This window comes from Python bivittatus, unplaced genomic scaffold (assembly GCF_059951505.1).
Source record: "Python bivittatus isolate LINGU-HERP-01145 unplaced genomic scaffold, Pbiv_v1 ctg000140_np1212, whole genome shotgun sequence".
NCBI classification, from domain to species: domain Eukaryota; kingdom Metazoa; phylum Chordata; class Lepidosauria; order Squamata; family Pythonidae; genus Python; species Python bivittatus.
Window position 1 is genome coordinate 1,502,632 of NW_028277043.1, and position 27,776 is coordinate 1,530,407.

A 27,776-nucleotide genomic window follows, 5' to 3' on the forward strand; every position below is an offset into this window, starting at 1 on the left:
AAGAAGCTTGTCTGCACCGCAGAGAGTATTAACCTACAAAATTTAAGCTGGCTGATATTGGTTAAATAAGTACTGCCCCAACTAAATATTATAGCTGATTTTGAGTGTTGTGAAAAAGCCAAGAATGACGGCTTAACATTTATGGGTATGTATTTTTATCTACCCCAAAGAGTTGCGAATGAAATATTCTGCCTCAGGTGTCAAAATACCTTGGCCAAGTCCAGAAGCAGTACACACCTTTACTTGGCAGAGGCAGCTTCAAAATGTAACTCTCTCAGATTTAACCCTCTCTCCCAGCTTTGCCAAAGATCCCTAAAATTTATAAAATCTCTAAAAAATAGTGCTTTGCAAAGATGTTCGTTTTATATAAAAATTGATAGAACCTTCAAAAAGCATAGTATCGAGCCATGGCAGTTACTTAGCTCTGAACCAGGTTTAACTCCATGGCCATCTTCACCAGGGTGTCCATGGGGGAAGACCAAAAACTAAACATGGCACCCATGGCCAGACAGTCTAAACCATACTCCCTTTTAACATGTGATGCCCATAAACAAGAGGTAGGCCTTTGATCATGTAATTGTAGCTACCATCTTGATTGATTTGACCCCCAGGTAGGCGTTCCTGATCTTCGTACACTTTAATTGAACTATAGTTGAATTAACGTGGTTGCCTGAGTCTGCACAACACTTTGAACCACAAAACTAACCAGCCTGGCTGGGTTTATACAGCTTCCTAAACAACAAACGACTTAACACATTTTAGATTAGTGTTGTACAAACCCAGTCTGTATGGAGACAAGCTTTTAAAACAGCCTTTCCCATATGTTCTGGCTGGAGTTTAGGAGAGTTGAAATTTAACACACTTAGAAGTCACATAGTTGGGAAACAGTGCTTTAATGCATCACAAATGAATCAAATTGGAAGATTTAATAAAATTAACTATACCTTACACATTATGACTTCCAAAGCACATATTGACTATTTTGCCTAGTATAACCGAGCAATCAAATTGATAATTTGTGTTATTTATGCTATCATGAAACCTGAGCAATTTTGGACACTGCAGGAAAAGCTGCAGAACTGAGCATGACAGGGTTTTCTTAAAAAAAAAAATACTATTGAATATATTCAGACAAATATTGTTTCTAGTCGTTACAGATGGGAAAGCATATTTGAAAACTTTCAGAACAGTTTAGGGGTGTGGTCTCCACTCACTTTCTTCCTCTGTCAGTACTGTGACCTGATTCATACAAGGCTTAATCCTGCATTTGTTTAACTGCGAGATATTGAATGAAGCAGAGTTTTCTGGGACTGAATACTGAACTAAACCAAAAGAAAGTTTAGCACAATCTGTTCAGCCTTAGCCACTTTTTTCCTGCTTCTTCCATCCTCTCCCACAAGCCTTTCCCTCAAATCACTGTTTCTCCACCCATTTCATACTTCTTAACCCATTTTACCTCTAGGCATTTCCTCTTTCATTTTTCTTCTTCCCAGGAACACTTTTTGGCTAGGTTCATCCAACATGCTAGTCTAGGTTACATGAGGTTCAAGAGATTTCTGGTTCATGAAGTTGTGGGAACCCAGCTGTTGTCTTAATACATTGCATGAATCAAGCCATCATATTCAATCAGATTATAATGTACTTGCTGAGATGGGGCATATTACGTGAACACAGCAATTGTGTTTTGTTGACTAGGGTTGAGCATGTTCTGTGAATTCAGCCCTTAGGTGACCAGTAATCCACTGTGTTTGGAGTTCTATGCAAGATTTTAATTGCTGCCAAGCTGTCCACTTTCCCTTCCCTCCTAGAAATGGACAGCAACTCAACCAATCTGTTTTGGAAGCGTCACTGTCAAAAATACAATAGAATGTATAGATCCCTTTGAGAGGAAGCCAACAATGCTATCTGGAGAAGGGGTGTAAAGGAAAGTACTTTGATTACCCTCCAAGTTAACTCTCCAAAAGTCAAAGGGCTTCTTCTTGCAAAGATGTTTATAACATATATCCAGTGTCTCAGAAGGGTTATTAATTTTGCAATAATAGTTGCAAAACCTGGCTTCTCTTGAGGGTATCTCAAGAGACAGGGGGAAGGAAGGAATAAAAAAGGAGCCGACGAAGATATTTCTAAAAAACAAAACAAAACAAAAGCCATTTACAAATAGGAGAAAACTCAAGCACCATATGAGAGTCCAAAGCTGAAAGTGAAGGTCTGATGGGTGTGAATTTCCACAGTGAAGGGGGGGGGGGGAGTTGAGGGTGTAGCCAATGGTCTGGACCAAAAATGAAGAAGCAAGTCAGGCCATTTGGTTGAATGATGTGGCCATTTGGGGGTTGAACCTTCTCCCAGCATGTCAGAGGTTGCATTTGCCTGACGTGCTGATTCATGATGAGCCGAAGCATGGCTCATTCAATGTTCTGTTTTTGCAGGACGCACGGAATCAGTAAACACCATGGATTTGCACAATGTGCTAAGCTGGAAGAAGGACTTATTTCCCAGCAGGAGGGACTAACTAGAACAGGCAGATCTGGACAGCACCCCAGCAAAGTGGTCATCTCTTCATTCTAACAGGCCAGAGCTCATGCTTTTCTTGCACAAAACCTCACACCAGTTTCTCCACACTTATAAACCTTGGAAAGCTCTCCATGTGCAAAGTAGTGGCTGGATCAAACACTGCACTAAATTATAATTTACTGAAGAAGGCAGTGTGGCCTGCTAATCATTAACCACAGCGGCTGATTTCACACATTGCAGTAAGCCATAACGTGGCTGGTCTTGGTGCTTTGCAAGCCATCCATTTAAGGTTTGGTGCAGCATTTTCCCACTTTATGCCCTCCAGATCTGCTGAAGTTTAATATAACTAGAAGGCATCTGGTTAGGGAAGGCTGGTTTAATTCAACATGTAAACCCAGCAGTTCTGGCTTATTCAACAAACTAGGGTTAAGAGTTCAACAGGCAAACTTCTAAACCACTTGCCTATCACCACTTCTCCATACCCTGGAGCGCTGTTCAGATTTACTTTCAGGCTGTGTTCACTCAGCACACTTATTGATGGACATCCTAACATGGTTTACAGAATGAACCCAAATTTCAGGGTTCACACAGCACCACCCGCTCATTGTATAGGATGAATTCCCACAAAACGCTCCGCTAAAATACGGTTGACTCCTTCGTGGTTCATTCCCTGTGTTGTCTTAACACCACAAACTGGGTCAATCCAACAAGCCATGATAAAAGCATGCTGAGAACCAAGCCAATTATGGCTTATTCAGTAACCCACCCTTAAGCAATCCATGGCTCCCTATGTGGTCCAAATCCAGGCAAGAAAAAAAATGCCCCAAGCAAAATGTTGGCCCCTTCGCCTGCTGAATATCTGCAGATCGAGAGAAGGCTTGAAGGCAAACCAGGACCCAGCGAGGGGGCTGAGCTCAGCCCGGCTTCCCGCGGCTCACCGTCCCAGAGCCCGGCCGCCTCCGCCTCTCGAGCGCCCCCTGCCGCCGTGCCTCAGTCTTCATCCGCCACCCACGTGTACCGCATCTCATTTTACAACCTCGCTATTTACCCGACCGTGTTAATTCCGACGGCCAATCAGCGGGCAGGAGGTGTAGCTCCGGGAGATTAAGCTCCAATCAGCACCTGCATCCAAAGTCGGGAGGAGATGCTCCCCCCGCGCTCTCCCCCCCCTTTTTCCTTCTCCTCCCTTCCCCTCCCCTTTCCTCCCTTTCTGTAAAGCACGTTGAGTTTGTCTGTAGCGCTAATTATTTTTTTCCGAAGTCTGGGAGGGCTTCGCGGCCAGTCGGGTCCGAGTTGCTGCTGCGCCGCCGCCGCTGCTGCCGTCGACGGCCCTTCCCTCCCGCTGCCCGCATCTGCAGCCCAGTTCCTGGGGCCCCTCGACTGCAATAAAATGTTTGACGGCCCCTTCCTGTTCTTTACCTCGCCCGCTCTGCTCGCTGCGCTGCTCCTCCTTGGCCAACCGGGTCCCGAGACAGGTAGGGGGACTCTCGGCTCTTCTTCCTCCCTCCCCGCCCCGGCGCATCTTGGTGGCCTCGGCCCCTCGGGAAGGGGGAAATTGCACGGGGGGCCGTTTGTAAAACGCATCTTGAAAGATGACCCCCTCTTTTTTTCTTTTTTTGCAAAGCCCCTGTGCCTTGCTAACAAGATGCGGGCTTTTGGAAAGCCGAACTGCACGCGCGGTTATCGGTATCTTCTTCCATTTCCTCCCCCATCTTCTGCTGGAGGGCTGGGGTCCCCTTTTTTGCCTTATCCAAAAAGGATGCCTCTCTTTCCAGACTGGAATATCCTGCTATGCAGAAGGAGAGGCGGCCAGCGGAGCGCTTTAAAGCTGCCCCCTCCCTTCCCGGTCTTCAGCGCCGGGGCTGCTAGCGAGAGCACCGGATGGGTGCAAAGGTGCTTCTGCGACGCTCGTCTGATCCGCCGTCCCTCTGCGCGGGTGGGGTCTGAAGCAGCTTTACCTGGGGTTGGGGGGCCGCCTCTTCCACTCCCTTCCGCTGCCAAACGGGAAAGTTACAACTGTCGCTACCGAGCCTGTCTTCTCACGCCTCTCGCGGAATCGGGGTTCACCTGAAGGAGCCCAGTTTTCCAAGTTCCCAGGATGCATCATGGGCTGGGTGGGCACTACAGGCTGTGCTAAAAAGTGGTCGGTGTGTGTTTGTGTAGAAAAGCGCAGTCTTCCTGTTTGGCTGCAGCCTGCTGAACATTTCCAAGGATGCTGGATGGGAATGAGGACCCATAAGAGAGGGGTACTTCCCAGCTGGACTACACCTCCCATGACTCTCAGTCTGTTTTCCTCCAGCCTCATCTGTTGGGGAGGAGTACCAGAATTTGGGGAAAGCTGCCCTGGAGATATCTGAATATTGGTAGGAGAGAACTAGTTTGGATGAGGAGCAGGGAAACCTGAATTCTACTCCTGCCTTAGGCACAGAAACTAGCTGGGTGACTTTGGGCCAGTCACTTTCTTTCAGCTCTAGGCTGGGAAATGTTGCCAAGAAAATTGCCAGGAGCCATCCGTGTAGTCGCCAGGAGTCAAGATTGACTCAACAACAATAACAGGAGAATGTTGGATAAGATTCCCCCATCCAGAAGCGTCTGGGAACCAAAGCAGTTGACTACCTCCAAAGGTCCTTTGAAGCATATGCAGGATACAGTTGTTGTTAAAAGCAATTCTGAGATCTCCAAGTAGAGCAAAGCCCTTTAAGGTTTCCCAAATTGGAATGCTTTGCAAAAAAATTTTTTTAAAAGCCCCACGATTTAACAGGCATGCTAGGTTACAAGCCAGGTATATAATCAGTTAGCGTTAAAGATTTTCCACTCCAGCATTTTCTTTTTTTCTTACTGCCAGCAGCTACATGCTTCTAGGAAGCCTCCCACTGCCCAGTGCTTACTCTTGCCCTGAGCAACTGAAGTTGAGAAATATATGTATGTGTGTTTGTATACCTGAGTATCTGTTAGCTGTTCTACTGTACAGTATGCTGTTGGATCCTTCGTGTGTGAAGACAATTGTAGGATAGCAAGATTTGATGGGTCTCACAAGAAGTAAGCAGGGTCAGACCTGGGAGATACTAGGATGGAAGTTCTCCAGAAAGCCCAGGAGAAGGTCTACAAGGCCACTGTTGGCATACAAGGCACCCTTGTGTGGGATTCCACTTAGTGCCCCCCAACCATTTTTTTTTTTTTTTACAATATTCAAAATAATGTATGTCCTCTTTCTCGGACAGTCTCCTATATAACCATGCCTGGCAGCTATTGAATTTTATTTCTAACTTGCAGCTGGCACCCTCCCCATGCATCGCCCTTGTGTGGTGCACAATTTGCCCACCAGGTTGTGGTGAGCCCTGAGGTCTAGACAGGGAAGTAAATACATGAACATATACGCACTCTCATACTCCAGAAGAAGGGGAAATATGCTTCCATATTGCTTCCATAACAATATGCTTCCATATTGTTGCCAAGAAAACTGCATGGATGTATCCATGTGGTTATGAGGATTCACACTTTACTTGAGACTTTCTCAGTCGGTTCTCAGCTGTGTGTGAGAAGGCACACCCATACCTTCAAATCAATCTTGGATCCTGGCAATTACATGGCCAAGTTCCTGCAGTTTTCTTGGTAAGATTTTCTGGAAGTGGTTCTGGGGCTGAGAGAGAGAGAGAGACTGGCTCAAGATCACCCGCTTAAGGCAGAACTCAAACTCATAGTCCCCTGGTTTCTAGCCCAGTAGTTTTAACCACTACACCAATCTAGGACTTGTTTTCAAAGTACCTGCCAGCAATTTATCTATGTAAGCTAAATGATTGTAGTGTTATCCTTCAGGGACTTGCTCTGCTGTCACTTGGCTGCAGGCTTTCAAAACTCATGGATATTACAGGTGGAGGAAAACAGACAGCAGAAATAAAACTAGCATTGGTTAGCACATGTCCATCCAGTGGCTATAAAAGTAGAAAGAACAAAGCATGTTAGGGCAAGTCATGTCAGCCAGGTATTGACTTCAGAGCCTGCCTGTCTCAGCCTCATGACTTTCTCTGCACTTATCCAACATATTTATGCTTGTCTCTGACCTTCATAAAGATTTGATTTGATTATGCAACCTATTACGCTAGACTAAAGTGACGATGGGCAGTTTATGGTGCAGCATGTTGGGTGAACTAGGCCCTGGTGGGACAGCATTATATGGTCGACCTATTTGGGCACAGCATGTTATATCAACACAGCTGTCGTGTTTGGGTAATGGGCTTGAGGGTTCAGTATGTTGGGTGAACCCAGCCTCTGTATCTACTCAGGGGCTCTTCTCCATCCTTGATCCCTGGCAAGAGCTTCTGGGGTTCAGCTTAGATAAGTTCTGGATCCTACTGAGCTTTGAATGTTAACAAATTAGAGGAAGAAAGTATATGGTTGCTTTAATTGTGGGAGTTGGGGTATCTGGATGCTTTGTGATATCAACCATTCTTTGCAATATCAACCCTTCTTTCTCTTTGTCCTTCGCAGCTGTCGCAGAACTGGCCATAGTGATTCCGGAGCAGGTTCCTCTTGACAGGGTCCATTTTCTGCAACCCCAAAAGAGTGGCCCTGACAAGACCCGGAGGCGACGCTCTGTGCCCCTACAGTTGGAGGAAGGAGCTTCCAGACTGCTCATTCGCCTCCCCATAGGTGTTGGGCCTCATCCTAGCTTTGATCTTTACCTGATGCTCCACCAGGATGCCCAGTTTTTGGCCCCTGATTTCTCCGTAGAAGAAATCAGCCAGAACCAAAGCAGCCACCAACGTCAGGCTGTAGACCAGCTCTGCTTCTACACAGGCCATGTGCTGAACCATAGTCACGACTCCTTTGCTTCGCTCAGCACCTGTGGCGGACTGGTAGTTATCTGCATCAACCTGCTGTGATTAGGGTGTGGGTGGGTGGGTGGAGGAAGGCACAGCCTGGCAGAGAGTGGGTGTATGTAGAATGAAGACAAGGGTTCAGGGGAACAAGGCAGGGGAGAAGTTGGGTTCATTTCATTAGGCAGAAAACTTCCACATTTCTGTAGCAAAACAGTGGGGACTTGCAAGCACAAACTGAAGTAGAGACTCCTGTTCAGGATGCTAGCCAGCCAGCCAGGAGGCAAAAAGAGAAGCAGAAAAAGAGAATTCCTAAACTATTGGATGAAAACTGAGCGTGTTAGTGGCCACATTCAATTTCTATTCAGTGGTTTAGGAATTCTCTTTCTCTCTTCTTTTGCAAACTTTGGAATTTTCTAAATCAGTTGATAATACTCTGTATGCAAATGGTGCCATTTTGGCTAGGCCCAGATGCCTGTGCTACTATAGGATAATTTTTGTGGGTTTCCCCAATCAATCTGACAGATGTGGTTCAGTAAGTTTAATCCTAGGTTAGCCAGTTGTCTTTGCTTTTTCCTCCCCTATAAAGACACTTCTGAGCATCAGTTCCTGGGTCTATAGTGACTTCTTCTGTCTATTATATAGATATGTGAGAAATTACAGAATATCCAGGAAGGCACAAAAGTTTGGGTGTGTGCCATTTAAAATTTTCTCTGGGCTGTGAGTCTCTGTCCATGCTCTGTCTGCCATATATATCTTCCATATTTGTAGGCAGTGGGTTCATGCCCTCACTTTGGTAGATGAAAGGGACTGGAAGCGGTGCTTCTTTGTGACTGCCCTAACCCTCTCAAACAAACTCTCTCCAAGATTTGGTTGGCCCCCACTCTAGTCAACTTTGAGAAAGCTGTTAAACATGGCACTCCTGAGAAGCCTTTAAAGCACATCTGGACTTTTCTTGCTGTCTGATTGACAGTATGCAATTTTAATTTGGTCCTGCTTTCTTCTGTGGCTGCTACAAAGAGGTATTATGGTTTTTGTTGTTTTGTGATTTGGGTTTATAAACTGCCCAAAGATGTGAGATTGTGGCAGCATATAAGTAATAGAAATAAACCATCTCACTTTAAGAACTGTAAACCCACCCACAGTGGCCCTAATTCTTTGAGGACAAAGATGGCAAATAGTTATGTCTGAATTTCTGAATATTTGCCATTATCAGCCTTGATTGATTATGTGTCATCAAATCAGTATTGACTCTTAGCAACCAAATAGATAGATTTTCTCCATAATGATCTGTCCCTAACCTGGTCCTTCAGGTCTTCCAACTGCTGTAATTGAGTCCAACCATGCTGCTGGTCATTCTTTTCTTCTCTTTCCCAGCATCATATGCTTTTCCAGAAAGCTAGATTTTCACATAATGTGTCCAAAGTATGATAATTTGAGCCTGGTCATTTGTGCCTTGAGTGAGAATTTTGGGTTGATTTTTTTCAGCGATCCATTTGTTTGTCGTCTTGGTTATCCATAGAATTCTCAGGAGTCTTCTCCAAAACCAGATTTGAAATGTCAATACTCCTTCAAAGTAACTTCTTCCATAGAGTGTCACAGGGAATACTATTGCCAGCACTATTCTGATCTTTGTAGGTACAGACACATCATGAATATCTTTTCTGAGGCCTTGATGGCTACTCTACCAAGTGTTAGTCTATGGTGTATTTCTTGACTTCTTGTTCCTTTACTGTTGATCGTTGATCCTAAAAGGCAGATGCTATCCACCACTTCAATATCTTCACTGTCAATTCTAAGGCTGGTTGTTGTACCTGTTGTCATTAGTTTGGTCTTCTGTATATTTAATTTTAGTCCCCTGCCCTTTTTTTTTTTTTTACTGCTCCTTGCTTTTTATTACTGGCGCTTACAGATCCTTTGCATTTGGGGCTATCAGAGAAATTATAAACCTTACTGTTGATAAATACCCAGTAGTTTTTGAGGAAGAACAGGTGTGATAGTTAATGGCCTACACAATTGATGAGAAAATCCCTCACTTCACAGGGGGGCTGATCTCTTTTGCAGTATCATTTGAGTAGTTCATAGCGAGGAATGAGCTCTACTTTGCATGCCTTGTTCAGCTAAATCTTATCTGTTAACCTTCTTACAGAATTTCAGAAAGTAGATGTGGCTGGAATTCCTTACAGAGTGGATTCACATAGCATAGTAAACTATGGTTGGCTTAACTATAGTTTTTGACTAAACCACAGTTGTTTGGCTTTGCACAGAGGCTAAGTCATGAGCCATGGGTTACAAATCACATTAGATTTATACAACATCTAAAATCAAACAAACCAAGTTATGATTTGCAGTCCTAAGCAAATGTAGTCATAGGATGTACCAACTGAAGTATTGAGGGTGTTCAGGGATGAGCAACCAAGAGGCAGAAAAGAAAAAATTATGATGAATGATGGGAGGCACTGGTTATGCTTAGCCTTGAGAAAGAGAAGAGTGCAGGGAGACATGATAGTTGTCTTCAAGTCTATAAAGGCCTATGTAGAGAAGATAGGACAAGAAACTCTGCGTTTAAATCACAAAGTACATTATGGTTGGACATCAGGAAAAATTCCTAATGCTAAGAGCTGTTCAGCAATGGAAAAGGCTCTCTTGGGCATGAGTGGTGAACTCTTCTTCACTGGGAATATTTCAGAGGCTGGAGGTCCTTCTGCTGTGTAGTGGATTCCTGCACTGAGCTGGAGGTTGGACTAGATCATTTCTAAGCTAAACCTTATAGTATGATTCTATGTAGGACCCTCCCTGTCCTTTCCATACCTATACTGTGTGCCTCATTTGCCCTTTGGGATAAAAGCTGAGCGGAGTTTAGTTTGGAAAGATGACAGAGCTTAAGAACAGAGATATATGTTCTGCCTTAGGTGAGCACCTGCAACCAGAGAATGGAATCCCAGCAGCCCTGTGATTGATGTTAGAAATGGAGCTTACCACCAAAAGTTTCTTGGGGCTTAGAAGTGATCCTACTGCTTCCCCTTTTGAAAAGCTGTCAACATTTTTTCCTCCTTTGTTCATCTCAGTCATGAACTGCTGAGTATTCAAAACTGCCAGCAGAGAAGTACACCGATGGGTGTAGAGAAAGAGCTCTCATTTTAAAAAAGAAAAGAAAACAGCAGACAGGTGGGAATTTATCTGTAGTAACATTGATTGCCTGAGACAGGGAAGCAGGCACGAAAGAGGGGCGCTATGCACTCTGCTAGCAAACCTTGTAATGCAGAATTATAAATGGACTAAGCAAGTATATTTCAATGCCTTTTCAATATCTTGTAAATAAGGACTTCTTTGGCATCTTTTTAATATCTTGTACATAAGGGTTTCTTTTGCATTTGTCATGTTTTTGGCTAAACAAACAAAAACAGAACTGGATCATAAAAACTAGTGTAGGAAGCTAGCTGGTTCACACTACATGTTACTCCAAAAACTGTCTTATGTGGTTTCAGCTTCAAATGGTATACAAACCCAGTGCTACTCATTGGCAAGCTGTGTTTTATGGTTTAGTTTGAGGTACAAACCTGGCCAGTTGTGGTATGTTCAACAAACTAACCAAACCCAGGCAGTATGTGAACACAACCTAGTGTGGCTTATTCAGCGCAGCAGTTAAACCATGGATTAGCTCAATTTGTGAACCACCAGTGGATCAAGTGTCAGAGAGAGCTGTTGAGCAACTCTTTCTACTTCTGGCTCTGGGGTTATAGATCCACCATGGATCTTTCTGAAATATTCCTTGACCTTCTAAAGCTTCAAAGCTGCCAGGTTGCCTGTTGGATCCATCCCAGCTAACAGGGTTCTTCTGGCGTCTCTGGCTTCACTTCTTGAGGTGGTGGTATTGTAGCGTAGTGTCTTCTGTATGCAATCAGCCTCAGTCACAGAAAGCTGGGGAGGGAAATAAGAAAATCCAAGGACACTGGCTTGCTGCGTTCCTTGATCTGAAAATACCTCCCCTGTGATAAGTAGGTTGTTTGGCCCTCCTTTCTCTTCCAAGAGTCAGTGTAATTTTTAATAGGAATTCCATCTGGGGAAGAATAAAGCCATGATTGTGAAGAGCAGTTATACTTATGACATCTGTGCACCGTACATAAATAAAATAACATGGGCTACGCAACGAGTTAACCACTGTAGCTAGAAACATGGACTAGCTCCTGTTGCTGGTCTTCTTCCAGCCTTACTAACTGCATCAGCATTGGCAGAGAACAGATGAAGGAAGGACTACGCATCTTGAAAAGTACTACTAGACGTGAAATAGAGAACATAATCTTCTGACTTGGGCCAGCTGTAGGCTCTAGGAAGGCTGATCCAGATGTTTGCCAGAAGCACTAACTGCCTTGGTAATGAGGAAAGAAAGATACAAAGGCAACCAACTGGGTAGTGCCCAGGAGCCATATTATGACCTTAGGCTGCCCCTGTTTTTTCCTCTCTCCCTGCACCTGTTATTTGCATATAGGAATGAGCTGGAAATAATGGTGATTAAGTGAGTGGTTCTAAGCCAGCTGTATGGCACTATGATGCCATCCATTTCATCATATTAATCCTCTAATACATGGAAGTCACCAGAAGTTGAGGTCAACTCAGAGAAGAATTGACCTTACTGGCATGACAAATTAAGTAATCATATTTTAGCCTTGTGTGTTGCATGAACTCAAACTTTTCCCTTTGTTTCTGGCTCAGTATTTCATATAAACCTAGGAAACAGAATTATTGAGAGAAAGTATGATACAGTAAATCATGGATAACTGCTGTACTAATATGGCTTATGCATGTTTTAAATTTAATTGTACTCTCTAGAAAAATGGCACAGTAGAAAAAGTTGTGGGAGGTCTCATTCCCATAGATTATTCCTGTCTGGAGTTGCCTCTTCAGGCTCTGGGGAGAGATCGTATTTCTCTGTACGTATAATTTCATTCACTTAGAAAACTACCTTTCTTAGAAGAAAGTTTTTGATTGGGTTCACACAGTACACCAAACCGTAAACTACAGATATGTTAAACGAAAACCAAAGAAAATATAATGCTTAGTGTAATGTGTGGAGCATCATTCTGGAGAAAATTTATGTGGCCACTAAGGTTTGGCATTGACTTGATGTCATATAATCCAAAGGTGTGAAGCAGGTCCTCCTTTGCTTTTTCAATGACGTGCTTGCTTTCCAACTACAAGGAATCATAGGTGTCCACCATGGGGTCAAAACAGTGATGCCATCAAAATATCATGCCATTGCAGCAGAGGTCCACTCTTTTTTGCTGGTGTCATAGCACCGCATACAAGTAAACAAGGGTCAGAGTTGGTGTTGCAGTGGCATCATGCACATTTCTATGCTTATTCTCTGCCTTTGTGCCACCCCACCCCACCCCACTTTGTGGATAGCTAAGCAAAGAATGTCCAGTCAAGTAAGCCCTCTACACATATTCTGAAGAAATACTTCAGAATATTCTGAAGAAGAAACATGACCAAAGTCTGCACCTGTTCTTGGATCTTCAATTACAACAATGTTGAGAGCAGATATTCCTTGGAACATGTCTTTGCTTATCTATTCTACAGCTGCATGTTAAGAAAGCTCCTCCCCAAACCCTCAAGACCACCTTTTTTTTTTTTTTTTCCTGCTAAAGCATTTGTCATAGAGAAGCTAAGTGATGGCCCACTGGTGCCATCTGCTGACAGTTGACAGAAACAACCACTCAATGTATTACAGTGCATATCAATGCAGTGCAGTGACTTTTATTGTGGAGCCTAGGAAATCTCTTTGGGTTGAGGGCTACGTTGGCCCTTCGAGTGGCATGATGGAGGCTGCAATTCAACAGATGGGCCACAGCAATATTTTAAATTTAACTTAATTAAAAATTTGTCTGTTTATATGTTCCCCATGCATTAAATAATTTCCCCCTTGTGTCCTATTTGGGGGAGGGTTCCTGAGGCTTAGCTCAAGCCTTTGAAGCCACTTGGAGAAGCTGGAGTCTAAGATGGGGCATCTTTGTAACAGAGCTTCTTAGCATGAAGTGTGACTTACTGTTGAAGGCAGATGCAATGGTCTAACAGATGCAGGATGCTCAATTGCTACCCGCTTCCCAATTCCAGCTATTCAGCCACAACAGAAAACTTATGGAGCTCTTACTGAAATATGTCTAGTTTGCTGGCCTGGCTAACAATGCCCTTTTGTCGTCTTTCCTGAAAATAAAAGTTGGCCACATTGAGCGGAATCAACTCTAGCTTCCATTGCGAGGAGACTGGCAACATTGCTCAATGGGCTTCTCTAATGAGATACAGCCTTTAGTATGAAGCCTTTGGTCGTCTCAAAAAATGTAAGCCTGATTGATTGATTGATTGATTGATTGATTATTGGATGTACACTGAAGTGGCATCAGAGATACTTCATTACTGACCCTTGTGCTTACCCATAAGATGGTTTTCTCAGTTTAGGAAGAGCATGTTGTATGAACCCAGCCATTGTACCAAGGATTTAGTAAGACACTCTTCCCAGGCATTGGTTCCCAACTACAATTATGATACAATTATGTCTTGCTGGGTTGCCCTTAAGGTTACAGCTTCCATTCCTAAGGATTACGGTCACCGACTTCCAAAATGAACACAGGGTTTAGATCAGATGGGTTGGCTAGAATGCCAAAGTGCAGTTAGAATGCCAGGAAAGAGTCTCGTTGCATTTCCAAACATTTCCTGCTTTGGCTAAATACTCCTGCAGTGTAGAGGAGAGAGTGGCTCTCTTTTAGCTTGTAATCTTATGGGCTGCTTGGAGCTATGCTACGTTAATGACACATCTCTGGTATAAGCAAAGACAAAGAATGTGTGTTGTATGTGTAGGCCTGTATAAATTATAACACATGTAATGTAGAGTGTAAATCACATTAATGCAGACAGCTGTTCTATATCCCAGAGAGTTTATTTGGGTAACAGCTTGGCCAGTATAGAACCCTTTAAATGAATATTATATTTCTCGCTTTCTTCTCTATACCCATATAGTGGGTTTGCATAAGCTAAGAGTAAAATGAGAGAGAGAGAGAGAGAGAGAGATGAACATCCTACATCCTTTGGTACTGAAGAACTCTTGGGATTTTGTAGAAACTCTAAAACTGGTATATATCTTGTGCTATTTGTAGTGGCCAAAATGTGAGGGTATTGTGGAGGGTTGTAGTAGGGGTGGGGGGAAGATGATTTAATAATCTCAGGTACTCATGTATTTCCCTTAGAGTTAGACTTGACTCCATCTGTTCTTGCATCTTGCAAGCCTGTAGCAAACTGCTTTTCCAATGTGTCTTTGTGGCCTAAGCTGATTGTGAGTGGTATCGTAGGTATGTTTGTCATCTTAGTTTAGCTAGTGAACGTTTTTATGCTGTTTCAGTTGACTTTATTGTCTGCTTTCTTGTGAACCATGAATAATGTGACATAGATGTAATTTTTTTTCACAAATATCTTTATGTAATATATACTCTTGGGGTTTAAATAATGACATGGTGATCTTTGCACAGTGGATAATTGGAACATGGGGATCCAGAAATGGGTTGGTGACTTTTATCAGATGTTTTCAACTGGGAGTGTCCTTTAAATGTTCTGCTTAACCATTTTACTGATAAGCATTAAATTGATAAATATCTGCATAAAGGAAACGGTTGGGAACCACTGGTCTAAAGTCTTGACATTTGCCCATGAAGATCACAAGGCTTCCTAGACAGTGTTTCCAATGTAACAAGAAATGTTTTGTCTTTGCAGAAGGGGTCTTGTTTTCTTGATTGCTGGCTCATGGAACATTTTGGGCAGACATAATCTCAAGTTATTCTAAATAATGGGATGCAAAAAAAAAAAAAAATCCATTTGTTCTGCCAGCTAATATGCTTTTCAAATAACTTTCATTTTCTTTGGTCAAAAGGAAAAAGAATGGAGAAATTTGTGTAGGTGGAATGAGGCATTGGCACTTCTGTAGCAATGAGATGGCCAAGGAGAATGTGTGAATGTCCAATCTTCTGTAGATTCTTTCACTGCACAATCTTCTCTCCAGCAGTCCAGCATCTCTAGCTTCTCACACTTCCATTTGCTCTCAAGGAAAGACCACGGGAGAGGGCATCTCTGTTTTCCTACATTGGGAGGTGTGAGTCAAAAGAGAGGCTTCAGAAGGATTGAAAGAGGTGTGAGAAAAAAATAGCACCAACAATAGCGTACTCCTCCACCTTCAAGGAAGCTCAAAAGAGTCTCTGAGAGAAATTAGAAATTCCTAAGCCTCTGAAAACATGGTAGAAATGTAGAAGCCAAATGCTTAGGGAATAGCTTTTGGAGAACTGGAATGACAAATTTTGGCACAGCATTCACTTTTAGGTGGTTTTCTGTTTTGGTGGACAGGTTGGCTATATCCAGATTGGATTAGAACAGGTGGAGATACAGCCTGTCAATGGGACTGAATCCTCATTCAATGGGAAAGAGCATTTCATCAGGCGTAAGAGGTCCAGCCCAGCTCATCCTCTGAAGTCAGCGATCCCTATGGAGCACTGCAGTGTGTTAGCAGGTGGGTGAGTAGAGATCCATTTGGTTATAGTACTTAATATCCTGGGTACCATGGAATGGGAGGTGGAATAGGAGCATACACCCTGGTCCAACAGATTTGACTACAGTTCTTCTTACATTACCCAGTCTATTCCTTTGACCTGCAATCAGTCTCTAGGCAATTTACTCCTTGCATACTCCAAGCCTAAGCAGATTGATCTAGTTTGCAGAAGGCTGGAGAGCAGGGGTGCCCATCTGGGGAGGTGGCATTGTCAGGATTCAGAAAAATCAAGGTGGTGTCCATGACTGGATGTTCATAGTTATCATCTTGACTTTTTTGACTGCTGATGCCCCTGCTGGAGAGTTTGCACATTTATGGAGTACACCGGAGAGCACATAGAGAAATGGTCTGAAATTATTGAGCCTAGACTGAGGGAATAGAACTCTCATCAAAAAAGGTATGGGTAACCTTTGATGGCCAGGATCCATGCTTAACAATAATGGGTGTGTTGGCAGTACAAAGTGAAAATGGTCACGTTGCAATGGATTTCCTTCCTTCCTTCCTTCCTTCCTTCCTTCCTTCCTTGGTGGTTTTTTAGTGGAAGGTAATGTTTGTTTTTAAATGGTGAGGTTATTTTAAACATCCACTACAATTTGAGAGGGTCCTGCTTAGAGACCCTCTAAGAGAATGGTTTTTCAAAAAGGTTCTGATGAACAAAACTTCATGGTCTCTCCTTCACACTCTTCACACAACATGCTAAGTCAAGCCAAACAAGCATTATTATGGCTTGACACAATGTGCCAACTCATCCGTTGGGCTTGCACATCATGTTAAGCCATGATTCGATTAGTTGGGATTTACTGACTAATCTTCAACTGATTGAGTAAAACAAAATGCTAAGTCATAAGGCATGACATACAATTTGCAAACTATGGTGACTGGGTTCTTGTGGCATTCTAAGCCAAACTCAAACAAATCACCCTAAGGGTTAGCCCCAATCACTAACCTGGCTCTGCCAACTTGCATGGGGACCCAACAGAGTTCTCAGCACTGGGGGTGGCTGATGGCCTGAGGATGCTCTCTCCACCTTTTTAGTTTATACTGTGGTTTTAACTTTTTAGCTTAATTTTAACCTTTTGTAGTTTTTAACCTATATTTTTTTTCTAGGATCTTCTAGTTTTTTTTATCGGTAATGCTGCCTAGAGTCACTTGTATAGTGAGTTGGGGGCATATATACATTTGAAAAATGAATAAATTCCTACAACAGCTGCAGTATCTCCTTACTAATTGTTTCCTTGCTGGGTAACTAAGACTCTTGCTGGGGCCTAAGACTCTTCCTAAGGCATAGAAAAGTGAGGTTTTTGCTCTTTTCTTCTTTGCATCAAGAGAGATGTGCCTTTCAGTAGGCTCTGTGAAGTAATGATTGAATTCCTTCTTCTTTGCAACTGGATGACATTGTCTCGGCTTAGAAGCTAAGCAAGGTCAGGCCTGCTTAGTACTTGGATGGACAACCTTTGGTGTTGTAATCGAGACTGGGAAGTTGAAAAACATCCCAGACAATGATAAGAGCAAGCTGCTTCCATGTGGCTGCCAAGAAAGCTACATGTCAGTGACTGTATAATCACCAGGAGTTGAGGTTGACTTGGAGGAGATTCGATTTTCCTTGTTTGGGTTAAGTGGTTTGTTTGTTTTTTCACAAAGAGTCTATGAGTAGTAAGCTGTGACACACAGAAGACTGTATTCCTTAGAAGCTGGTACGGGAACAGACATTTCTCAGCATCTTTTAAGAGTTTGCAAGATCATTGAAGGCCTCATTAAAGGGCCACTCTTCTGTGTGAGCAGAGGGGAGAAAAAGGATCCCATGAGGACAGATTGTCCAGCTCACCCAGATTCATAGATACATTAGTCCTTAAAAGGCCCAAAGATTCTCAAATGTATACAAACACAAGGAAAAACAACAAAGAATACTTTGTTACAAGATGTACACATTGCAAAAGAATGGTAACGTAAGTGGCCTTTTGTGTTGACACTGCCGTGATGCATTCAAACCGATTAAGGGCATTTCAGAAAAAGAGAGAGAATGATCAAATACATCAGGAGGCAGTTTCAGTATCATGAGCCATGTGTCTAGGATACGTTCACATAACATGTTAAGCCATAATGTGATTTGTTTGGCTTTGGCTTAGCATGGTGTAGGAACTCAACCATAGGCGTTCAATAGATGCCGTGATGATGTCATACCTATCATAGGCATCATTGACATCATTGTGCAAATGACACAAATAATAAATTTACATCATAGGTGCAACGTCATGATACACGTGGCACCACTTCCCCATTCCGCCCACTCTGCAGCACCCTGAACTCAATAACTATGGTTTGCAAGCCGGTGTTTATGGCTCAATGTAATGTTCAAAATATTTTCAGCAGAAACAGTTGATGTCTTTAGCCTCCTATTCTGCTGTGGAGAATTGGCGCTATAAATTTCATCAGGCTGTGGAATGCCGTAAATCTCAGTTGTGCCTCTGGTGTATGGAGTGGCTCACATATTGTTGGTAGACAATAGAAGGGATCAAACAGGCACAGTATTGGAAGCAGATTATAACACGGTGGCCGTGTTCTTGCAACATATTAAACCATAAATGATGATGTCCAAACTGCAGTGGCTAAGTCAAAACTAAACAAACCGTACGATGTAAACCGGATTCTTGTGTTAAACTGTAATGTGGTTGGTTTGTTCTGCCTTAACGTTTTATGGAAGCCAGTATTATTATGTATTTATTATGATTTATATATATGGAAATAAATCATAATAAATAATGATTTGTGTGTATTGTATTGTGTGAGCCCAGCCTTTATAGAAAAGAATGAGGTCTTTTACTTATAATTCCACAGAGAAGTTTATAATCTGGCATCTTCAGAAGCACGCTGATGGTGCTCTCATCATAGTTTGTTAAATATATCAACTGTACAACTATCTGGGAGAAGAACATCTCAACTCTTTCTTGAGAAATACTTATTTAAGCTATAAGAATATCATCAAATATGTAATGGTTCTTTTGAGGGCTGTTTTCCTGGGGAAGTCTAATGTTCCTTCCTTAATCTTTTTTCCCAAGATCTCAGGCAGTGATGTAAACTCTTATTACACAGGATGGATTTGGTATAAAACACAGCTGAAAACAAGGAAACTCTGCCCTCTAAAACACGATCACCAGCCTCATACATTATTCTGAAATACGCCACTGCAAAAATTTGGGTTTGCTGAACCGCAGTCTTCTTTCAAAGTCTTGAATCATACCCTGTGAGAGAGAGGAGGCTTTATTTTTAACACATAAAAAGCAAGAAATGAAGGCAGGGATGAAAAACCAAGGGAAAAAAATGTCCCAACTGTCAGTGAAGTTTTAATTAATTTATTTATTTATTTATTCATTCATTCATTCATTCAGTTTAGGTGTCACCTGACTTCAAATTAAGAGCGCGCAGCTCACAACATAAAAAACAAAGAAGAAATATACAATCAGAATAAAAAAATGAAACGAGATAGCGACTCTGGCCAGCAACAACAAAAGAAATATCACACCCACAAGCATATTTAAGAGGAGGCCCCTTGTTAGGGGTGCTCTGAAGACTGGCTACAGTCAAAATAAAGTCCTTTTTAAGATTTGCTTTGGGTTAAAATCTGGGACTAAGCTCACCCATTACGCTGAGCCCAGTTTTGCTTAATCATAATTGGCTGAATAAACCCAATTGGCTGGGTGCACACATAATGTTAAGCCAGCATCACCCAACCTGGATAACCTCCAGATTTGTGGATTTTACAGCTTGTAGAATTCTTTGCAGTGAAGAATTGCATGAAGTATAAAAGCATCTGTGGGGTACCGGGTTGGAGAAAATTGTATTTGGCCATAAACCATGGGTTTCCCGAAATTCTGAGCTACTAATCACAAATGTATTGGTAAAACTAGAATTATTGGAGATCTAGAATTCATATTGTCTGCTACCTATCATTACAAAATCTATTAGAACTTACCTATGAACTCCTTCCCATAAAATAAACTTTAATACTATGCTAAGACAAATAAGAGTACACGTCTTCCCAGTTGAAGACCAAGCTTTTTGTGTATGGAGCTTCTGATTTAGGTTTTGTGAATTATTACTAATCGTTGCTTTATTTTTAATGGGTGTTAGTTATGATTTTACTGTACCTTGTAAGCCACCTTAAGACAGCAAGTGTCATGTAAGTTTTCTAAATAATATAATGAGCAATCAGATATGTTTACACACATTTGGTCTATCTTGGTGGTCTAATCAAACCTTAGAATCCCTATTCCCATGTAGGATATGAAAAAATAGTATAAAATAGTAGCATATATCATTTCCGTGGTAGAGGTCTAGAATGTCCCTCTTCTATTTTTGAGATCACATAAACAATATTCACTGGTGATAGCAATCTTGTCTCACTCAGAGAAGCATTTGTAATTTCTCAGGGGCAGGGAGAAAAAGGCAATTTGCCAAACCCAAAACCCCACTGGTGTCATAACCACATGGGTTTTCTTTTTGGTTCCTTCCAGCTATTTGTTTCCCCTCAATATTTGAGCGTCCTTGGGCTTCATGCAAGAGAAAATAAGAACACCATTTCTAGGATAAAGGTAATCCCCCCCCCAATCATTCAGAGGTGAATCAATGGAAACAGAGAATTTTGAAAGTGTGGATCCAGTAGTGACGTGGGGAAGGAGATTGAAAATGGCAAGAAGGCAGTGTGATGGAGGCCCCACACCTTTGTACACATGTACAAGGTGACAAGACTTGGATTGTGAAGTTGCAAGTACCACCTGCATTTTTACCCCTCCTGTAGATGCCCCTGGTGGGTAAGTATTTCAGCGATCTGAATGACAAATCTTTCTTCTCTGTCCATAAGCTACCCTCTCCAGTGGCGAAAAAGCATATCTGCTATAACTTAGTTTTTTTGAGATATTTTGAAATATTCTTCCAGTGGTCATAGGACAGTATCCATAATTAACAAGGTCATTCACTAAAGCCTTGTGCGTGACCTTGGAGAACTCTAAGTGTTGTTGACATTCCAACTTTTAATGTGAAAGAAAGAAACAATTAAAACCCGTGCAACCATATTTAATTTTAATCAAGTTTAATTGCATAAAATTCAATCAAATGTAGTTTCTGGTCCTTAAAGTCCAAGTCCGGCTCTTGCCCCTGAACTAGATTAAGCAAGCAAATTCTTATTTCTAACTCCTGGTCTGGAGCTTACATGGTTTAGAAAAAGCTCTGAAGTTGCACAAAGGATGTTTTTTTTTAAGCCAATCATTTTATTTCCACCACAGTGCTGTTCATTTTTAAATTCAAGAAAGTTAGAATTTCAGAGTTCACAAATTGATATTTAAGAGGTTTTCTGGTTTACCCAAGGCCCAGGTATCAAGTGTGGACCACTGTTTCCCCAGTATAAATCCTAAACACGCATTGCTTCAGGTTTAAATAATCTTCTCCTGTGTCTTAACCATCATCATTCTGCCATGTTATTTTTTTTTAAGCTGTAGGTTTAACTTGGCTTGGAACACCCATTGTTGTGGCCAAAGACTAGGCTTGCTAAAAATAGTAAGCAATGCAATGAAAACTCTCTTATCCCTTATTAGGAAGTATCTGTTGTAATATGAACAAGTGCATTTTTCGATGACAGCTTGTGTTAGATGTGTTCTGAACTCAAAAAGTTACAGGCTGTGAAACTGGCAACCATCTTGTATGTGTACCTATGTTCCGTTACCTCAGTTTTTCCTAATGTGATGCTCTCTGGCGTATGTTGGCTGGAAATTCTGGGAGTTCTAGTTTCCAAATATTTTGAGTGTACCAATGGAAAGAAGACTGTTTTTCTGTGCTCATTTAAACTCTAATTTAAAGAGGTAGTTGTTAAAGATTCCCTTCCCACCCCTAAGCTTCCTTGTCTATTTATGTTTGGTCACCCTGAATATCCCTATTTAGGGATGAACAAGAGATGTATTCTTTAGACTATGGTTTTCATTGTAGTCCAGGAAAATGAAAGTTTATTTTGCTGAATAGTACAGTTCTTGTGGGCGATTAAATGAACCAGCATAGGGTTGGGTTTATGTTCTCATATAGCCACCAAGTATGAAGTTTAACCTTATTACGTTTGCTAAGGATAACCTTAGCCCAGCCAGATCAGAGTTATTGCAAAGATAAATTGGGAATGAGGGAAAGCCATAAGAACTACACTGAGCTGATGGGAGGATGGTTTAATACGGATATAATAAATAAGCTCTACAAAGTATACTATTGTAAGTAGGTAAAGAATCCCCATATTTGACAACCAGGATGCATAGCAAATGGGGCAACACATGGAAAAAACAGGGCAAGGCTTTGATTGTACAGTTGAAGCCACCATCTTTACTTTTTTGACAGCAAATGACTTATCCATATTGCCACTGGCCTTACTGTATTGCTGGAGTGGGATTTTTTTTAGCGGGGGGATGCCTTTGAGCCAGTCTTGACTCCTGACAACTGCCTGGACAAGTCCCTGCGGTTTTCTTGGCAAGATTTCAGATGTGGTTTGCCATTGCCTCCTTCCTAGGGCTGAGAGAGAATGACTGGCTCAAGGTCACCCAGATGGCTTCACGCCTAAGGCAGGACTAGAACTCACAGTCTCCCAGTTCCTAGCCTGATGCCTTAACCACTACACCAAACTGGATCTGAGTGGGATTACTAAGAATATATTTATAACTGGACAGATTTGTGTAAAGTAGGTGGTCCTTGAAATCTTTAGGTCTCCAGCTGTTGTTAAGCTTTGAAAGACCAGACCAGCAGCAAGAGCTTGAAAGCGAACACAGGAATGAGTGTTTTAAAACAGGCAAGATATGCTTTAAATGTCTGGGTTTCTGGCAGGGATATAATTGTGTTTTGAGGCATGTGAAGTTTCTGAATAGTCTTCAGCGGTAACCCAAGTAATAAGGGTAAGGCTCAATTTTTGTACATGGTCCAACTAAAAGCATTAATTTGGGATGACATTTACTTTCTGGTGGTTGAGTCAGCAATTGGTTTTGCTGGTGAGACACTGTGAAAAGAGATTGAGGAGATAGACAGAGGTCAGTTCTTCACTGTGGTCTCCTGGCAAGTTCTATGGCCACAGTAATCTCTTCCTTCACCTACAGGTCCGAGGTGACAAGCTAGGACTGCTACTTTAGGAGCTCAGATAACTAATCATTCATTCCTCTTATAACCCTTCTCATGATAAGGGGCTCTTAAGCGTTTACCCCATCCCTCTCTCTTCATTTCACAATAGAAGAATGTTGAACTTGCCAGGTCAATGGGAGCTTAATGCTTTGGCTACGTAAATTGATACTTCTTTACTCAACAGGTCTGCTGCCTGGGCTAGTCCAAGGTATTTCTTGATACGATTAGTGATCACATGGACGGCTATGGGTGATAATTTGGACATCCTAGAGGAATCAGTTTATCAGAGGGGTTGGTTCTTCTGAATTCCTTTTGGACTATCATCACCAACAGAATTATTCAGTAATGTCTGGGGCAATAGATGCAGGGCTGGAGGCTAGCGAGTGGCAGATACACTTTTGACATTTGCTGCTTCTACTATTGTGGGCCTCCTCAAAGGGCAGATGATGAGATCTGCATGATAGGGTCAGACAAATGCATGAGTTATGTACATGCATCAGATGTCGGGATCCAAATACATAATTGTGGCATTGATACGATGTCACTGCATGTATTGTGTCACTTTGGCCTCACTATAGTTTGCTATGGAGGCCAGTGTCTACTTTCTTTTGCTCCTTTTGCCATATCATCCCTATCTGGAATGGTTACTTCAGAAAAGGATCTAGTGTGGCCAGGGTACTCTGCGCTAGAAGGTATTTCAAGTTTGCTCTTTGCTCCCAATGTACTTAATAAAGCTTCTCGCAAACAGAAGGCCCAATGGGAGAGATTTGGGTATCACTGTGTTCAGACTCTGGGTATCACTGTGTGATTTTATGCAAGAAGTGTGAGCGCCAAAAGATTCTTTTTTCTAAAAAGGCTTAATTTAAAAATTAATTATAATTTAAAATTAAAAATATTTCATGATGCCTTATGTGCAAATGGAGAGTAAGTGTAAGTGAAAGTGATCACATTAACAGAAACAATCCAAGTTACCTATATATTAATGGGATTTACGTTGGCAGGGACTGATCCAGAACAGATTTTGGAGTCACGGTGGACAGCTAGAAGAAAATGTCAAACTTGGGTTGAAATGCTGTTAAAACAAAATAAAACAGAAAAAATCAGTCTAGGGATCATTAGGAATGGAAGTAGAACTGCTCCTATGCAAATCTGTGATTAGACTGCACTTGGAATATCATGTAGGTCTAGTTGTGCCTTAAAAAATATTACAGACCCAAAAAAGTCACATAAAAGGACAAGTAGAGCAATTCCTCCAAGGGGAAAAGATGAGCACATTTGTGGATCATTAGCTACAAGCATAAAAAATTGTGCATGACATAAATAGTGCAAAGAGAGAGAGTCCCCTCCACCTCTTCACAAAGTTGGATTTCAAAAGCTTCCACTGAAAGTAAATGCAGGAGATTCAGGACCAGTATAAGGAAATACTTTTTCACACAGAGCATAGTGAAACTGGAATTGGCTGCCAGCATTTGTGCTAAAGGCAGCCAGTTTGGATGGTTATCAAAGAGAATTGGACAGATTCCTGGAGGATCAGGCATCAGTGGCTACTAATTCCAATGGTTGTTTGCTGCCTCCTGAATGCTAGGCAGCAGTCCTTCAAAAGTAGTTGTTGAGAAATGACAATGGAAGGAGGCTCTGATCCTCCAGCCTAGGTTGGTGAGCTTCCCAAATGTATCTAGCTAGACTAGATAGGCCCAGGGCATGATCCAGAAAGCTCTTCTTATGGTCTTGAACGTGGCTGTTTTGCAAGATTTCAACCACTTTTAATTCTTTTTAACAATTGGACTGTCTGGGATGCTACCACTGGTGCACACAGGCACAGAAGCACCCAGAGGCACACCACACCACACCACTGACCGTTCTTTTCTCATTCTTCACCCATGGCTCATTCTCATTTGGAAGACCTCCCCAATTTGCTGCTTCATATATAAGTTCTCCTCAGCGTGAGCTCCTCCATGGGCCCTCCCGCTTGTGTTTTATTGCCTTTCTGCTAACCCTTAACATCTGAGCTGCACAGCTTATAACATCAGTTTGTTCAACAGGAGACGGTGCTGTTCATTTAATCCTTTCTTTAATGGTTGTTGTTTATTTTAGTTCGGGGTTTTATTGACTCGCAGAGGAATAGCATTCCAAGGTTCATAAATCAAATGCAGTAGAAGAATGGAGCAATTGGCTTGCTCTGTTGAAAGACTTTTCCCCCCCTTAATCCATCATTATTATAGTCTAGGCCTGTACTTTAGCATACAGTCTGCAGGAAAAACTTTATTTGTGGGAGGGAGGGGCACGGAGGGTAGTTGATGTACACTCGTTCATTGAAGATGTCCTATTGAAGTATGATTTAGTTGGTATTTGAGAGGATCAGATGGATCACTCTGGTTCAACACTGCAAAGTGAATTAGTTAACATCTAAACGCTAGACTTCCTTTTTTATCGCACATTTTCGTTTACTAAAAGCAGTCAGAAAGTGGCAAAGAAAATAAGTGAAAAAGCAGTTTCAAAAATTGTACTAAATGTGCAATAAAAATTGGTCCCCGTCCTCTCTGCTGTTCTGGACTCTTCTTGTTTGCTGTGGGTTGAATTGACACTCCATGTTGTCTTCAGAAGATTGAATGCAATGAGCATAGGGAGGCTTTCAATTTGTTGTGTGTGGTGCCATCTTGGAGGGCATTTGATTTTTGTATATTTTTTTCCCCTGAATCATGCATTTTTACTTTGTGGGATGCTACCCAGAGTTTTCAGACTGGGGCAGGTTGCAAAAACTATAGATAAATAAGCTACAAAATCAGTCAATAACTTTTCCACCACAGCAATAACCCAGTGAGGTAGGTTGGGCTGAAAGATAAATGACAGCTCCAAAGTCATCCAATAAGCTTCCATGACTGAGGGTAGAGTTGAACAGCAGTATCCATATGGCAGAGCTGGGGGCAAGAAGGGGACAGACCCACTTAAGCAGATTGTTTTGGCATGGGAGGCATGACACTGCAACAGTGACAAAAGCAGCAAGGTCCTGCAGGTATGGTTGAGCCATATCTACAGGACCTTGCTGAATTTGGTCCTCCTTGGTTCTAATCTACAAGCACCACACCACAGTAGCTTGGCAGATGATGACGCCCTTCTAGACCAACTGTGCAATGCCTTGAAGTCATCTGTGATTCCTAGGAGATTACTCGAATAAAAAAACTCCACAAAGATTGTGAGGGGTGAGCTGCAACTAGTCAACATGAGCAAGAAGCTTATGAGAAACACTCTGCTTTTCCTTGCCTTACATTGCATGGAAGAGAACTCCTGGTGATTTCCCCAGCTGTATTTTCAGAGCACTGTATGAGGGAGGAGGCACGTGATGGGGGCTAACTTCTAGACACATTTTGAGCCCGAGTCTTTGACAATGAGGTTCCTCAGACCAACTGTAGAGCAAAAGAAGGCACCTAACCTTGCAGCTTATTGCAGCCACTGCAATAAGATTGTTCTCTTTTCTTCCACAATCTGCAATTAGCTTTATTTTCCAACATGAACAAGAAAGCAAACGTTGCTGGCTTTATTTTCTGCTTTTCCTTTGGCATTTTTTGCAACTTGCCATTGCCAGGCCCAGATTTTCTTTTCTTTTTCTTTCTTTACATATCTGTCCAACTCCAGCCTGAGTTAATAGCAATCCCTTTGGATTGTAAAGCAGCACTGACTCTCTCTTTTCTTTTTCCTAACTCCCTTTTTTAAAATGAAAGGGGAATACACACACACACACACACACACACACACACACACACACACAGTTTATATATATATAGGGCTTTAGCCAAGGAGAATGGGCTGGCTGGGAGAAGACGACTGCTTGGAGGGGTGTTCTGAAAAATTCCACAGAACTCTGTTTGCATCATCTGGGGAGGAACAATTGGGCAAAAGCCCTCGACATGCCTGGTGTCATGGCTGCTAACTCCCAGCATCCATCTGCTCTAGCCAACTTCAAGAAAGCCTTCAGTGGCTGCCAACCACCAAACTGGATCCCACTTCAGTATGAGCATCTTTTGATAGCCATCATCACCAACAACGCTCCCCCCCCCCTTAGGCTGGCTTTTGTGCATTATCCTGTGTATCTTATGAGGCAGAAAAGAATCACTGGGAACATGTTCCATGAACATATTCTTGCAATCATGAATTCTCGGCTGTGAACCTCTCTGGGAGGGCCTGTTCGGCTACTACAGGAGGGAGCCATTTTGCCAGTTGCTAGAGAGACAAACCACAGCTTGTTCTGGTTCATCCTGGGGCTCTTGTCCACCAGGGAAATCACATTATAGCTCAGTATGTGAATCCAGATTGATTTACCTTTCACGGTAAATCATTAATCATTTGCTGGTCCTTTATTTGAGCTGTAGGAACCAAAGATGGTAAAAAGGATCTCCATTATCAGAAGACTAGAGTTTGGAGGGAACAAACTCTTCTTCTAACAAGTTGGATGCCAACTTGTAACTGACAAATTTAGCTCCTTAGTTCTCTTTTTTCCCCTACATGTTTTGCTTATGGAAGCAGGGAACCAAAATGTAAAAATGGATATTGTGGCCTGGTGCCTCAGTATGTTATGGTAGATTTTATCATGTGGTATTCATTCATTCATTCATTCATTCATTCATTCATTCATTCATTCATTCATTCATTCATTGTTTTTAAGTAATTAAAAAGAAATACAGAAAGACCATGTGTAGGGGCTGAGGAACTAGAATGATTGGTAGTGA

At 42.1% G+C, this 27,776-nt stretch overlaps 1 protein-coding gene across 3 annotated transcripts in view; it reads left to right on the top strand.

Moving 5' to 3' along the window:
* The first annotated feature begins 3,719 nt into the window (after nucleotides 1-3,719).
* Nucleotides 3,720-27,776, top strand: part of ADAMTS17 (ADAM metallopeptidase with thrombospondin type 1 motif 17) — a 156,540-nt gene continuing 132,483 nt past the window's right edge. For all 3 annotated transcript variants that reach the window (XM_088136415.1, XM_015887535.3, XM_088136416.1), the window contains exons 1-3: nucleotides 3,720-3,986; nucleotides 7,000-7,367; nucleotides 15,714-15,876. In XM_088136415.1, the coding sequence (XP_087992541.1) occupies nucleotides 3,902-3,986; nucleotides 7,000-7,367; nucleotides 15,714-15,876 (616 nt within the window). In that variant the 5' untranslated portion in view covers nucleotides 3,720-3,901. The remainder of the gene's footprint in view (nucleotides 3,987-6,999; nucleotides 7,368-15,713; nucleotides 15,877-27,776) is intronic.